The following is a 15,978-nucleotide window of genomic DNA, read 5'->3' as shown; positions in this document are numbered from 1 at the left end:
ACAATCCAAGTGACGTGACAGGTCACTCCATGACCTGGATAAGAACAGTGGTTTAGGACGTTTTCCAAAGGAGTCTGAACTAAGTCTTAAAAGACGAATCTGAGTTTCTCAGGAAATGGTTTTCCAGGCAAAAATCTTTTTTCTGAGAGCACAAAGGCTGGATGAAGTTGGGTGTGTCTGGGAACTTGAAGGGGTTTAGAATGACTGGAGGATTGTGAGGGTTCAGTCACGCAGGAGCTCCATGTGACGCACTTGGACATTTTCCCACAGGCTGACAGCCGCTGCCGAAGGGCCTTAAAGCACCATCATAAGTTCATTTGAAATTTGACTCAGGATCGCAATTCAGTTGGCTCCCGCTGGTGTGGCTGTAGCTGTTAACTATTGAAATGCGTCCTTACTTGGCAATGGCTCCAGGCCCTCCTGGCAGCCTCATCCACCCCAGTCCCTCCCCTGGGCCCCTGCAGATCCAGCAGCTAAGAAGTAGTGCCTGTTGGAACGTTTAGCTAAGCTACCCCATGGTGCTGTTGCCTCGACATCCATTTTGTTTGGCCAAGCAGCCCGTGGGGACCTTCAGTTGATCCTCACCCCTCACGCAAGCACGTGCCCTGGATAACAGCCCACAGGATCACAGACACATGTAAGTTCCTGATCGGGTTTCCCCAGCAGCCCTTATCGAGGAACGGTCGCCCTCGCCCCTCAGGGTGCCCCTTAGATAAACCTCCTCGAGGCTTATCGCAACTCTGCCCTTTTTAGTTTGAAGTGACCAATTTGGCCTTAGCCTGGGAACCCCAAAGCGCTCCACCCACAGGGACTAATGAAGGCATGTGCCCAGGTCCTGCCTCTTTCTCTGTGTGCTCTGCCTTGACCTCCCCATGTCCTGCTCTGAGGCATTGCCGAGCACGTCCTCCACGACCTCCATGCTGGGCAAGTAAGAAACTTCTCCATTTCAATTTCTCCTGCAGTCGTTTGTTGAACCATGGCTCACAATCTACCACCCTGTGTTCTACTTAACAAATGTTATTTTAACCAAGTCATAACAGGCTGGCTCTTTGATTATTTAAATCTTGTTAAATATTTTGAATGTCATCCCTGGGTTCGCTACAAAAGTTTAATGTTTAGTTTTGTTAGTTCTTCAGTTTGCCTTACTGAAAGATTCAATGGTGTTTCTAAGCCGGCGGTCCTCAAAATGTGGTCCTAAGTCCGACGGCATTAGCATCACCTCGAAGCTTGTTGGAACTACATATTTCAGGGCCACCTGGATGGCTCAGTTGGTTACGTGTCTGACTCTCGATTTCAGCTCAGGTCATGATCTCATGGTCTGTGAGTTCAAGCCCCACATTGGGCTCTGCGCTGACAGTGTGGAGTCTGCTTGGGATTCTCTCTCTCCCTCTCTTTCTCTCTGCCCTTCCCCTCCTCTCAAAATAAATAAACTTAAAAAAAAAAAAGAAATACACATTTCAGACCATCCAAGAGCTACTGAAACACACTCAAGGGATAGAGCCCACTCATCTGTGTTTAAACAATTTTTTTTTTATGTTTTATTTTATTTTTGAGACAGAGAGAGACAGAGCATGAGTGGGGGAGGGTTAGAGAGAGAGGGAGACACAGAATCCGAAGCAGGCTCCAGGCTCTGAGCTGTCAGCACAGAGCCCGACGCGGGGCTCGAACTCACAGACAGTGAGATCGTGACCTGGGCCGAAGTCGGAAGCGCAACCGACTGAGCCACCCAGGCGCCCCTCACTCATCTGTGTTTAAACCAGGCTTCCAGGAGATTCTTGCTTTCATTAAACATCCGAGTAAGCCATCCTTGAACCGTTGGCTATAATTAATCAAAGGCATACAAACTTCTGTATCCTAGTAGTCTAACCAAGGGGTCAGGGTGGATCTGATCACTTTGAGGATGTAGCATGGAAACACTACTTGGATGAACAGTTACTACATTTCAGTAGATTGCTATGCAGTAGAATGTTTTGGGAAAGGTCTGAAGGGTTTTGGAGCTGTGTTACTCAAGTCTTTAATTTTCTATACTTTGTGAGTCTTTGACATCTTTGGGCCTTGTGGACCCGCAGGGAGGGCCTCCCAGATTAGCTAATTCCTAGAGATAGTAAATGACTTGCCTTGTAGCGTGCCTTTGAAATGCAAACCAACCCGGGGCACCTGGGTGGTTTAGGTGAGCGGGTGAGCAGCAGACTCAGTTTTGGCTGAGGTCGTGATCTTGCAGTTCATGGTTTCGAGTCCCTCATCGGGCTCCACCCTGGCAGTGAGGAGCATGCTTGGGATTCTCTCTCTCTCTCCTCTCTCTGCCCCTCCCCCATTTAAGAAAAAGAGAGAGAGAGAGGAAGAAAAAAAAAAAAGAAATGCAAACCAACCAATTCTGCATCCATCCCCTCACCTGCCTCCTTTTCTCAGGCTCCTGCAGTCCAGGACATCATCCATCCAGAACCTAAATCACACCAAGGCCAGGTGCTTGACAACTAGAGACCCCTCCTATAGACCACCACCTGCTGACATTATTCATTATTCAAATTCTACCTTCCTAAGCCTGCCTCAGCTGCTTAACCTGCCTGCCCATTTCTTTTTTTGAAAACCACAATAAAAGGCTTTTGTGCATATTTTCCCCTTGCTCCTTCTGCCACCTGACCAACCCCAGTGCTTCCCCATGTGGCCCTGTGTGACATGGCATGCCCCTTCCTCTCGAAAACTGCAAGTAATAAACTCTTCTTTCAAAGTCTTTCTCTGTGTCTGTCATCTTACTATACCTGTTAAAACCAAATCCTGGGTACATTTCCAAACAAGAGTTCGACAGATTTGAGTTCCCACTGGGCACTGACAATTTGCCCACCATGTGACCTTGGGAATATTACGTATCCTCTGACAGTTTCCCTGTCTTTGAGTGTAAAACAGAGAAGATTCCTATACCATAAGACTGCTGTAAGGACTGGGGATAATACACATGACGTGAATGTGCACTGAAGAAGCTGTATGGCCAAGGGTGTGAGAAAATCAAGAAATAAAAATCCCCCCAGGGGCGCCTGGGTGACTCGGTTTGTTAAGCATCTGAGTTCGGCTCAGGTCATGATCTCACGGTTCAAGTTTCAGACCCGCGTCAGGCTCTGTGCTGACCGCTCAGAGCCTGGAGCCTGCTTGTGATTCTGTGTCTTCCCCTCTCTCTGCCTCTCCCCCACTTATGCTCTCTCAAAAATGAATAAACGTTAAAAAAAATGTTATAAAATCAAAAGAGAAAAAGAAATGAAATCCCCCTTTAGGCTCAGAAGTGAACAGTACAATACACGGATAGAAAGCCTTTCATATTTATATACCTGTCCTAGTGTTCACTTATGAGCATCAGCAAATCAGGAGATATTTTGTGCATTGCTATTCTTGTTGCCCAACTGAACAAAGGTTTTCCTCATATTTAATGATGACTGCTGTTCCTGTTAAGGAAATAAGAGCTGATAATTAGTCTTTTCAACAAGAGAATTACAGGAGGCATAGTTTATCGCTTTTCCTAGGTCTCAAGAGTCATTTTGACATGCTACACCTACCTTCACTAATTACTTGAGGTAGATAAGCAAATTTATCAAGTAACAGGGGAGAGAGAAAAGAGGTTGGAATTTGAAACCTCTCAGGCCTTGAGACAAATACCTGCTGTGTGACCTTGGGCAAATCACTTAATAGCTCCGAACTTCAGTTTCCTCATCTGTAAAAGGAGACAGAACACCTAGCTAAGAAAGATGTTGAAAAAGATCAGAGATAATGTAAGTAATGAGTCTCATTTGTGGAAGGCCTGGGACTGGAACCCTCCCTAGTCTGAAGGACCTGCCAACAAGTAACAGAGCTCTGCCACAGCCCTCAGCTCTCAGTTTTCGGCATTTAGCTCTTCTTTCTCTTTGTTCCCTCCCTCTCTCCCTCCTCCTTCCAGGGGATGGATGAATACATTTTTCAGGTTTTGAATCATTTCCTTCTTCCTCACTGAAATTGCAGCTCACATGGGATTTTACTGCCTGAAACAGAAGACCCTGTACAGCCAAGTAACGAGCAGATGCGCTCGTCTAGCATAAAGACTCAGCTTCAGTTGTCTTCCCGCCACTGAGGCAGGGCACAGGTTGCAGGATTCACTTACTTCTGGATGAATGATCTTACCTGTGAGTCCGGCGGGGAGAGATGTAAATGCCCAGGCAAGTCCCATGTTGGGGCGGGCTTTGGCCTGTCTGGAAGCCTTTCTTTTCCCTCAAGCTGTCTGTTCTTGCGGGTCCCCCTGGAAGTCTCCCCAACAAATCTGGCCCTCAGGGATTTCTACTTCCCTGGACACTTGTTGGCCTTTAGTGTTCTGTGACTAAGTTACCAAGGGTTTTGCATATTTTTGTGACTGAGCCCAGTTTGCCAGTCTGGAATCTCTGGCATGGCTTCTTTGTCTTCCCTCACAGGGCCTTGTACGGGGTCAGGCACCCGAGAAATGCTCAAGAAATTTGTGCTGATTCCATTGACCGATTCTAGTTAAAGCTCCAGATAGTCCTGGATGTTCTTTTAAAATATTTTTTTAGATTTATGTATTTATGTATGTATGTATTTATTTATTTGTTTTAGAGAGACAACTTGTGTGAGCGGAGGAGAGGGGCAGAGGGAGAGAGAGAGAATCTTAAGCAGGCTGTATACTCAACACAGGGCTGGAACCCATGACCCTGGGATCATGACCTGAGCTGAAATCAGGGGTCAGACGCTCAAATGACTGAGCCACCCAGGTGCCCCGATCCTGAAGGTTCTTAATTGAAACAATTGAGTGGGTGCATACCAGATTATAAAGTGGACTTCCCTGCAGAGTGACTTTTCAGTTAACTAATTTTCACAGCTCTTGAGAAATTATAAAATTTTTTGACATCCTCCTTTTTTATCCCAGAATGACACTCTACCCCAAAACACACTAAGTAATATGCCATAGTTTTAATACAGTTTTAGACAAAGACACATTGACCAATTTCCCTAACACGACAGCTTGTATTCAGAGAACATCAAATGGAACGGTTTTGAGAAGCCGGCCGAGTGCGAGTGAACATTCTGCTTTCTGTATGTGTGCCACATAGGTAGTATCTTCTATTGCTCTTTAGTCCATGGTTTCCGTAAAGGGCCAGAGAGTAAATAAGCTTCATGGGTCATATCTGTGTTGCAGAGCGACTCAACTCTGACCTTGTAGCATGAAAGCCATCGTAGACAGTATGTAACTGAATGGGGGTGACTTTATTTCATAAAACTTTATTTACAAAAATAGGCAATGGGCCCGATTTGGCCCATGTGCCCTAGTTTGCAAACCCTTGCTTTTGTCTCTTGTAAGCACTCATTATATTTCTCTGTACTTTGAACTTCTTTATTTTGCTATAATTTTTTTTCTGAGCTACAACTTTTTTCTTTTCTCTTTAAGATTTTTTAAAAAGTAATTTCTGTACCCAATGCGGGGCTTGAACCCACAACCCTGAGATCATGAGTAGCAAGCTCCACTGACTGAGCCAGCCAGGCACCCCGTCTGTGCTACAAATGTGTTTTTCAATGTAGTTTGAGTGAAAGATAATTGACATCTCCCAAAAGGTAGAAAAATTAATGCAGAAAATGGCACAGAATGAAGACTGCACCTTCTAATGGGTGATTCACTGGCACCATTTCTCCTACCAATCCTCACCCACTCTCAAGTCTTCCTTATTCCTTTGGTGAGTAAAATAAAACTTCATTTCTTGCATTACATGAACAAACTGTATTTATTTTCAACACCGCACAAGTTATTACTTTTATAGGCTTGTTTTCATTGTTGAGTTAATACATTTTCTTTCTGCATTTGCACATCTTAGTTTGGGATGGACTGCATCGTAGTTTTCCTATTACAATTAACGGAAGTATTTTTTGGTTTAATGACTTTTCACTTTGCAATTGAGAGTTCAGGAATGATTTCATGTGGTTAAGTGATGGATAGGTGTAGATCAGGGTAAGTCCCCATTGCCCTCACCTCTGGGGAAATCACCATTCCAAGGTGGGTGAAGGCTACCCCAGCCGGCAACCAGCAGCCACCACTGCATGCTAGTCTGGACCCAGAAGGTGTGAGGAGACTTAGAGAAGAAAGGAAAGCTGGAGGAGGTGGGTCCTGGTGTCACGTTTGTGTGTATGGCCTCTCCCACGTGCACAGGGACCTCTCTCAAGCAGGCAAACAGTGTATGGCAGTGATCCTCTCTCCCCACCTTCCCCTTTCCTGAGTTTGCTATGCTGCTTGAGGCTGATCCTTGGGTCTCAGTGTTGTCATTTGCAAACCAGAGATAAAAAAAAAAATACCTTTGCCATCAAGCACATAAGTTTACCATGAAGTTAAAATGGGATATGAAAGTGCTACACCTAGGTGATGTATCGTTATCATTTGAGCATTTAGAAGGAATTGGGAGCCTGAGAGACCCCCAGACACTAACATCTGAGTTTCCTCAAGCTGCTTTTTAAGAGTGAATGCCTGGAGCTAACTTGCCTGATTTTCCTTGTTCTTATTTCTCCCTTCACTGCTATGGGCCATGGGCTGTAGGTGCTGGGGCTGTAGCATTGAACTTGATGGACATGATTCCTGACTTCATGGAGCTCACAGTCTTAAGAAGTACTATGGAGTCAAGTCCAAAAACTCTTCTGAGAATCCCATCCTAGGAGCCAAAGGCCTGCTAAGATGTGTATGGTGTAACAGCAACAAAATAACATCAACAGCTAATGAGCACATAATATCTACAATATACTGTGATGTCATAATTTGGACAAACGCTTATGCTTTTCTGGCTTTGGAGCAACATGAAATGAGCAGAAAGTAAGGTAGGATGTGCTTTGGAATAAACCTCAGAAGAATCCCATGCTAAGGATCTAAGACCTGACCAAGACCAGCCGGATAGGACCATGAACACGTGGCCATGTTATACTGGGCTCAACAGCGTCTGCTAGCTCTGGTGTGACACACAAGGCCATGGGCACAAGTTTTGCATGACAACTGTGCTCTACTGGTTTTCAGACTGAGCCTCCATCCCCACCCCCACTGTCCTATGACCTATAGTGAAACAAAAGCAGATAAGTAGTAATTGTGTTGAGAATTAATGATATTTGTATCACTGGATAATAAAATCGGTAGCATTTCAATAGCATTGGGATCTCAGTTGCCCTTCCCCATGAAGAAAGCAGATTGTCATAATTTAAATTGTTAGCATAATTAAAGAAATCAAAGACCCAGTCATTAACTGAGTCTTTCCAGAGAAACAAATTGCCTTTGATTTTATCCTGCAGAATCTGCTGAAATGGGCATTTTATGTAAACACAAAACTATGAACCAATGGCTCCCTCCATGGGACTGGAGGACAAAATACCTGGGGGCACTTTCCATCAAAACATGCAGGGAAGCAAAAATCTTTTACCATCTCTTCTGTGGTTGCTAATAAGCTGAATTCGATCACTTACCCGCGTTCTGTACAATTCCTAGCACCACAGAGAGGAAATGCTTTTTCCTTTTCCTTAAAAAAAATTCCAGTCAAAACCATCAGCCTCCGTAGGTTGTCTTAATTGCTACTTTGCACTGCACTGGACTGTGACTCTGATTTTTGGCACATGCCGTCATACACAAAGTTCCTAAAATAAAATGCTCCAGGATATCCCAGGAACTCTTAGAGGGCTTTAAAAAGGGACTTGCACACAGAAACAATATCTTTGATGGAGACAATTCAGGCGAGCAGAATGATTATTGCAAAAGAATTACGTGATTCATTGAGACCTTAAAGTGGGTCCGGAGAATCCTTGCCACCTAACTTATCATGGTTTGGAAGAGTTTGATGAGAATCCAGTTTTGATAAAGACAATTGTTTTTTCCTCCCCAAGTGACTATACATTTAAATAGCTAAAACATCTGTTCAGCAGCATAGTAAAACATGTACACTCAGAACGCCTGAGAGAAGAGCCTGCCAAACAATCGGTTGAGAGGGACTTTGCTGGGGGGAGAGCCCCAAGATAAAGCAACCACTGTTTGTTTTGTCTGGTCAGGGGGAAAGCCAAGGCAACCAATATTTTGGGTTTCTTTTATTTCATTTGTGAAGAAATATTTGAGAAAGGGTGGCGAGGGAAGATTTTCTGACGGGATTTTTTAAAGCTGTCTTTTAGTAGAAGAGCAAGAGAACCTTGGATGTCAACGCCTCACAGGTTCTTGAGACCAGCCACCAAACCACAAAAAGTGACTTTCTCTTCGCGTGGCCTCTACGTCCCTCCTGATGGAAGCAGAAATGGGGAGCAGCACGGAGCCTGGAAAAACAGCCAACAGAGGTACTCGAATCGCCCTGGTTGTGTTCATTGGTGGCACTCTGGTGCTGGGCACGATCCTCTTTCTAGGTAAGTGGGGCGGTGAGGCCAGGGAACAGGGCGAGTGCAGTTAAGTGTCCTTGTGCTTTATCCTGGCAAACCTTGTCAGGATGCAGGCGGGGGGTGGGGGGTCGCTTGCACGTGTTAGTAGGTGGCGTGGCCTTAGCTTCTATTAAATATGTAAGTGCGAAAGGGGCCTTTTCTTTAGGACGCGGAATGAATAAATACGCCCAAGCACGAGGCATATAGTCCATAATGTGAAGTGGGTATAAAGTGGATTCCAGTGGCTGGAGGATTTGGTCATACTGGGCAAACATTTTCTTTACGCGTTACATTACATTTAGCAGAATGAATGTTTGTGATTTCATAGTCAGATACTTTCATTTATTTTGTGAGGAAAGACTTTTACATTGTGATCAAAACCACGCTGGAATTTTTTGCCCCTTTGATTTTTGTTAATGTTTGCCTGAACGAATCATGAAATTTAACTAAAAAAAAAAAAAATACAAAGCAGTCTTTAAATATGCACCTTGATGATATTCTTCAGTGCCTTTCTAATCCAGTGACTCTGGTGGGATGAAATGTTAACTCTGCCTTTCTAGTAGATTTAAAAATTAATATGAAGGAAAACAGAGGTTTTCCTTCCAGCATTTGAAAGGTACTGGGATTCAATTATTGTATGACTCTTGGTGAGAATGATGTACCCAGAGAGCATATGTGATGAAAAGCACATTCCTATGAATAAGGATGAAATGTCTTGGAAAGGGGACACAGGTGTTCTAAAATTGTAGGCATTTTGAGCCCTTGATTATTACCCTTTGTGTTTTTTTCATACAGCCCATACTATTTCACTAGCTTGAAAGGTATATAGGAACAAGCCCTATATTTAGGAGAGTTTAGGTGCAGTCTGAAATACAGCAAGCCTGGAAACATTCTTTGGTGTGTACAGGTTTCAGGAGGCCATGTTTGTTTTGGCAAGGGAAATCAGTGATTAAACTTTACAAGAGTTAGGGTTGTGTGGTTGAAAACTCTGCTAAAAGCAGCCAACCATCTTTCCATGTTTTCTGTGGCTGAAGATTTAGGAAATTAGATAGGTTTATTGCTTTCAATATACAGCTAACCTCCCACTCCTGCAACTGAATTTGTGGCTCTCAAACACTTTTCTGAGATTTCTCAGCACTTGGGATTTAGACGTGTCCTACCCTGAAGTACAAACAGGAGGAAAACTGACACAGGCATGCCGAGGGACTACATAGGATGTGGGAAGTGAGTGCAAAGTTAGACTATTTGTGTTTTGCGAACACTCCTACACTCAAAAATCCCAATGATGATTGCTTATTGAAAAATATGTGCTCTTTTTAACGATGTTATATTGCTTGAGCATTTTGAAATTCCACCATTATGATTACATTCTGAGGCTGTTCCATATTAGTTGGAATATTCTCAATGGCAGCAAATCTTTGTTCTTTAAGAGGAGATGATTCTTTGGAAACAGCTCTAAAGGTTTTAGAGCATAGTAAAGTTCATGAAGCCAGGCAATGCTATTATGAGTAAGGAGGCCTGCATAAAGCAGAAAAAAATAACTTTGCAGTGTGCCCAGTAACCTGGCTCTTACTGCAGATTTCTAAGAGCAGCCTGAATGATGTTAGAGAATAAAGGTGTGGCCTCCCGACACCCTCACTACTCAGTGCGGTCCATGGACCAGCAGCATCAGCACCACTTGGGAGCCTGCGCTTCAGCCCAAGACCCACTAATTCAGAATCTGTGTTTTCATAAGACCTCCAGGCGATTCATTTGCAAATTAAAGTTTGAGAAGCATTGCTTTAGCTGACCACGTCCATTTGGATGTATACATTTGGGGATATTTGCTTTAAGATAAATGCACATTCTTTAGTAGCTTTTGTCAAACATCTCTGCACTGTTTTAGCCTTCCTTCAGCCAGACCCTTCTTTACTGCCTAGTCCCCCAGGCTCTGCCAGCCACCTCCACCCTGCACCTAGTGAAGTCCTCGTCTGAAAATCTCTAGGGACCTGAAAGGCAATGCTCTGTGTGACAATATTCTGGTTAAGTCCTCTTCTCCTCAAGGTGCTTGCTGGTTGATATTTTTTCTGTCTGTTCAATTTCAGGCACAGGTCTGCAATTTCTAGCATCCCTCTTTGTATTTTAGGTTCTGGGCTAATCTCTTTCCTAAATCTTAGTCCTTCCACAGTAAGAGCGACTGCCACTGGCCTTGGGGTGGTCTCAGAGAAGCTACAGTAATAGAATTTAAAACGACAGGTATAACCATATGCCAATAATCAGTTTATTTTAAAGTGTCCTTTCTTTTCCTCCTCCCTCACCTCTTCATCCCCACAGTCTCTTTCTCAAATGCAATGGTGGGCAAACTTTTTCTGGAAAGGGTCAGATAATAAATGTTTTCAGCTTTCTGGGCCATACAGTCTCTGTTGCTGCTACTTGACCCTGTCGTGGCAAGAAAGCGACTGCGGACAAATGTGTACACAAATGCGCATGACTGTGTTCTGATATAATTTGATTTCTGAACATTGAAATTTGAATTTCAGATCATTTTATGAAATATTCTTCTTGTGGTTTTTTCCAACCATTAAAACACATAAAAATCATTTTTAGCTCACAGGCTGTACAGAAACTGGCAGGAGTCTGGACTTGGCCCCATGGGCCATAGTATGCTGAGCCCCTGCTTTATGGTTCTTCTCATGCTGCCGATATGTGGATGACTCCACTGCATTCTGAGGTCATTTCCACTGGTTACAGAAAAATCTAAAATGAGAAACCAAACTGTTGTTTTTTTAAAGCACCTAACCAGTAAAAAGTAATACTATCATGTTTTATATTAAAAATGTTTTCCTTGTTGTCCTGATGTCTCTCACCTGCACCCTCACATTATCTGGGTTTGTTGATCCTTATTTATCTGTGGGATCTCAACCCTGCATGGATATAATGCTCTTCCTCCAGGGGTGAGGTCTGTCTGCATCTCAATTAATTTAATTTAAACCTCCCTTTTACTCATATTCAGATAAAGATACCTAGTTCTGCTTCCTTAGAGGGTTTGGGTCAAGAATTCTTTTCCATGAAAGTGGTAACTCTTTAAGTACAGCATTTCATTAGCTTTTTTTAAACAAATAAGATAAGGCTAGTATCAAGGTGGTACTGTTCGTAATCATAACAATGTTGCTTATAATAAGGCTTATTTTCTCATTGTAAAAAATAACACAGGCTCATCAAAGAACATTTGGTAAACATATAGAAGTAGACTGAAGGGAAAACGTCCCCCATGGTTCCCTCACCCAGTCCTAAGAAAATATTCCACACTAATGTTTATGCTGCACATTTATATTTTTATCTAACTTTTCTTTGCTCTTTAAAGAAATCAAAACACACCATTATGCTAAGATACTTCTTAAAGATAGGCCCGAGATGTTCCATAGGCAGTTTTCTTGTATCTGTATTGTATCACCAGTAAAAAGGCTGTTTGGAGGATGGCAGCAAAGAACAAAGACAAAGCAGGCTCCTCTTACAGTGTGGGTTAATAAAGAATACAAATCGTCACACTGACAACAGATGTACAGGTCTTCCATTTCTAGCAGAAATATCGGTACCGCTATGCTTTCTGATCCTGCTTCTCAGTGGACAATGCCACAGAAAGCCTTGGCTACCCTTCACCCTCCACCATCCATCTCCCCACGGTCACATCTCCAAATGATTCCTTATTTCTGCTCACAGAGTACAGCAGTAATGAACCCCCCTTAACTTCCTTGGCTACCAAGAACATTTTCGAAATCTAAACCCACATCTGCTAATGCCCAGGTGCTACCTGGAGTTGACAAACAGGGCACCCTTCTGTCTTTCTGCAGACATCCATTTAGATAATATTGCCAGCCAGATGGGTGAAATTAAGCTATTGGTGAAAAGCTAATTCCATCTCACAGGGTTTTGGTTTTGTTTTGTTCTGGTGGAAGTAGTTGGAAGCTTGGCCCACATGCTGCCTCTGTCCAATAGCTATGCTGAGCTAGATGGCTGAATAATATCCAGTGTACTCCCCCAACCCCTTCACAGATCTACGGATAGTTCACAAAAGATTCAGAACTTGAAATGCTAATTTTCTCCTTGCACTCTGGATTTGTTCCCAATGGTATGGTTGGTAAGTTTCACTTTTTTTTTCCCATCTCTAAAATGAGAATGTAGTTGTAAACAAAAAGAGTGAAATTCTGAGACTTAAGTCACGGATAATTGGAGATGCAGGAGACTTTAGAGATCAGCTAGCCCAGAGGCCCTCACACCTGAGCCTGCATCACAATCACCTGGGGGGCTTGCAAAAATGCAAATGGCTGGGCCCCACCCCCACAGTTTCTGATTCAGGTCAGAGGTGGGGCTCAGTAATTTGCCTTTCTAAAGAGCTGCCGGGGCGGGGGCAGTGGATGCCTGGACACCCACTCTGAGAAGCACTGGTCTAATTGTACCCCCTCATCTTATATTCCAGAGAACCGAATTTCAGAGCAGCCAAGAGGCTCACCAAGGTTACTTAGCTTGTGACCAGAGTCTGGCCCTGAGATAATGAGCCAAGTGGATTTTTCAATTCTGTGTCAATGCTGAGAAGGATGAACTGACATCACGTGTCTAGCATATGTGCCTGACTGTGGGTTACCTGATGGTGGTCTGCTACCAGCCAGTCATTTCTTTATTTTGGTCTGTTTTTTCAGTGAGTCAAGGTTTCATAAGTCTCCAAGCTAAACAGGACTACTGCCTGAAGCCGGAATGCATCGAAGCTGGTAAGTCAGTTCTCCCTCCTGTGTCAAGATATAATTATGGTACCTTGGGGAGAGGAAGAGAAAACAGGTGGTATTTTTAGTATTCTGTTTGCTTGAGGTTTACCATGTACGAAATGCAAGTTTGATGAAATTGAAAGTTTACTTTCGAGTCTCTGTGTGAAGTTGTGGAGTGCAGGTTTCCTGTTTTCGTTTTCTTGGCGGAAAAACAGCTGTGCGGTGTTCCAAGTCATTGTATGGAAATCGGGAAGGGCTTTAGAAGGCCCGATGGCCTTTCTTAAGACCCGAGCAGAGAGACCATCGGCATTCTTTGGGCCTCAGCTCGATATATGTCCGTATTTACCATAAGCAGTCTCTCTGAATCATTTGGTCAGTGGGTCTGACCTGTCAGCCTCCGAGCAGGAACCCTCTGTAAATCTGTGCTTCCGCAGTCACGTGGAATCACTTCAGGGCCTGGCGAGTCAAGCTTTTCTTGAGGTGACTGGGCCATGTATCAGTGGGTGCTCCACAGTGAATATGAGGGTTTCAAGTTGCCTCAGTTTTGCCACAGCTATTATATTCCGTCTGTAGGGAAGAGGGTTAGGGTCTAGATTTGCAGGGCCCAGAGTCCAGCCTCCCACCACCCCCCACCCCGTTCTTTAAGTGGCAGGAACACTAACTTATTTTCCAAGGGGAAAGTCATAAGGAGGAATTAAGCACATGGCCCTTCCACTTCCTCTTGGTCTCAAGAGATTAATGAATTAATTTGCCAAATATTTGCTGCAAGTCAGGCCCTGACGTAGCAGTGAAGGTGAATGATCAGGTAGGGGAAGAAGGACCATCAATACACATGAGGTGATCACTGTGCAAGAAAAATACCGACTGGTGGTAATGTTATGCAGAAAATCAAAATATTAAAGTAGGACACTGTGATAGCAAGTGACCGGATGGCTAGACTGAAAAGGCTGAGAAAGTAATGCTGAAGTGACCCTGAATGAGAAGGGACGTGCTGTGGGAAGATCGAGGAAAGGGCTTTCCAGGTATGGGGAACAGCTGGGGCAAAGGTCCCGGAGCGGAAGAGCTTACTGGGTGAAGGGGCAGAGGGCAGGTGATGAGGGTCAGTGGGGAACCCAGGTGCCAGTGATTGTGGGGTTGTCCTAAATGTACTCAAAAGCCTCCGCAAGGTTTTGAGAAAGAGACATGATCTTATTAGCATTTAAAAAGATCTCAGCGGAGTCTCTCTGGGTGGTGAAGAGAGCATAGGGAGCAAGATGGAAGAAGGTCATCAGGCAGGAGCTTATTTCAGTAAGCCAGATGAGAGGTGATGCTGTCTTGAATTCTGAGATGGAAGGGCACAGTGTACAGGGTTTAGGCGCCAGAGGGCTGTGAAAGGATTTGATGTGCGTTGTGAGAAAAGGCAGAGAATCAAGGTAATGCTTAAATTTTTAGAGGTGGCAGTGATTGAGATGGAGAAGACTCAGGTGAAAAAGCTTTTAGATTCAGCGGCCTTATACAAAGGTAATGGATTAGACAATTATGTTATTTTTTTGTCCTATTCTTGATCGATCGATATATATCTTTTAACCAGGCATTGTGTTAAGAGACCTACAGGTGCCATGTCATAAAATCTTCATTAGAACCTGGTGATGTCAGTGCTATCACCAGGCCCAACTAGAGATGAGGATATGGAGGCTTCCAGAAGCTAAATAACTTGCCCAGGGTCACCTCCTGAATTAGCAGGCTGGCTTCATGTCTGTTTGCTCTCCATCATTGCTTTGGTGCCCTAAGGCCGTGCCACGAAACTCTTTGGCCTTGGTCCTGTCTTGCTCTTTTTTCACGATACTATAGACCTACTAGTGTGAGGTGACTAGACAATCGTTTCAGCTTCCTGATCTCATCCCAGGAATGGCAAGAACGCTTTGGGAATTCCCACGCCCTTTCCTGTTTCCACCTTGAGCAGCTGACCTAGAGTTTCCCAGTGGAGAGAAGATGGCCTAGAGTAGAGTGGGGCACCAGGTGGGGCTGTCAGAAATCAGATTTTAGTCTTCATGTCACCTTGTGCTTTTGCTGTGGTACAGTCCTTGCAGATGTGTGAGAATGAAATTTTTGAACTAAAAACTTTTCATTTTGAGTTTAGGCAACTTTTTGTATGGACAGCCACTTACTGCATGTGTTTTATCTCTATTTACACATCGTAATAATCCAAGAGGAAAACTTACAGAATGACATCTGATAATGTCGCCTCCTGCCAGCTAGTGTGTTTTGCCTGGCTGTTCTGTTTTTAATTTTCACGTTGGCGAATGGCTTTCTAATATTGAAAAAATTACTGATTTTTCTGTTTCTGTGAGGAAAGCCTCACCAAGGATACATCCTTTTCAGTGTAACATGAGCTTCACTGTGCTTAGGGGCCTGCAAAACAGCTGTTAAGTATACACTGAATAAATGTGGCCCAAGGAAGTTCTCAAATGAGAAAAGGTGGGAAGGTTTGGGGCCCAAGTGCATGGGCAAGGGAGCCGGGGTACCCTAGTGAGTGCGTGCGTGGGCGGGACCTGCGTGGGGGCGCGTGCGTGGGTGAGGGAGCGGGCCCGCGTGGGTGCGTGCTTGCACGTGTGTGGGCGATGGAGGAGGGGCTGCCTGCGAACGAGGGCAAGTGAGGGGGCCTGCGTGGGTGTGTGTGGGGGGGTGGGGGGTGGTGCCGCGTGTGTGAGCTCTGCGGAAGATGGAAGACAAAAGTGACTGATCACCTTCTGGACCTTTTCTGAACAAGTGCCACCCCCTTCTGAGATATCTGCTGTCTTTAGTTCTCTTTTCCTCCTCTTCTCCATATCCTCTTCTCCTAGTCCCGCTTTCAAATTAAGAGGTGGAGAAA

At 44.3% G+C, this 15,978-nt stretch overlaps 1 protein-coding gene and 1 long non-coding RNA gene across 3 annotated transcripts in view; one reads left to right on the top strand and one right to left on the bottom strand.

Annotated features, from left to right (window-relative positions):
• Positions 1-6,183: 6,183 nt before the first annotated feature.
• The window catches only part of PHEX (phosphate regulating endopeptidase X-linked), a 229,879-nt gene continuing 220,084 nt past the window's right edge, over positions 6,184-15,978 (top strand). The window contains exons 1-2 of one of the 2 annotated variants that reach the window (XM_019433558.2): positions 6,184-8,376; positions 13,065-13,133. In XM_019433558.2, the coding sequence (XP_019289103.1) occupies positions 8,259-8,376; positions 13,065-13,133 (187 nt within the window). In that variant the 5' untranslated portion in view covers positions 6,184-8,258. The remainder of the gene's footprint in view (positions 8,377-13,064; positions 13,134-15,978) is intronic. The other variant, XM_019433557.2, reaches the window with a different exon arrangement.
• Positions 10,856-13,685, bottom strand: LOC109257458 (uncharacterized). The gene is made up of 3 exons (XR_002075990.2): positions 13,276-13,685; positions 13,010-13,176; positions 10,856-11,124 (listed from the first exon to the last, which is right to left on the bottom strand). It is a non-coding gene; the product is annotated as an uncharacterized LOC109257458 (long non-coding RNA).

This window comes from Panthera pardus, unplaced genomic scaffold, assembly GCF_024362965.1.
Source record: "Panthera pardus isolate Hobbes unplaced genomic scaffold, ASM2436296v1 HiC_scaffold_27, whole genome shotgun sequence".
In the NCBI taxonomy this organism is placed as follows: domain Eukaryota; kingdom Metazoa; phylum Chordata; class Mammalia; order Carnivora; family Felidae; genus Panthera; species Panthera pardus.
Note: the sequence above shows the minus strand (reverse complement) of the source record. Positions and strands in the feature narration are given on the sequence as shown.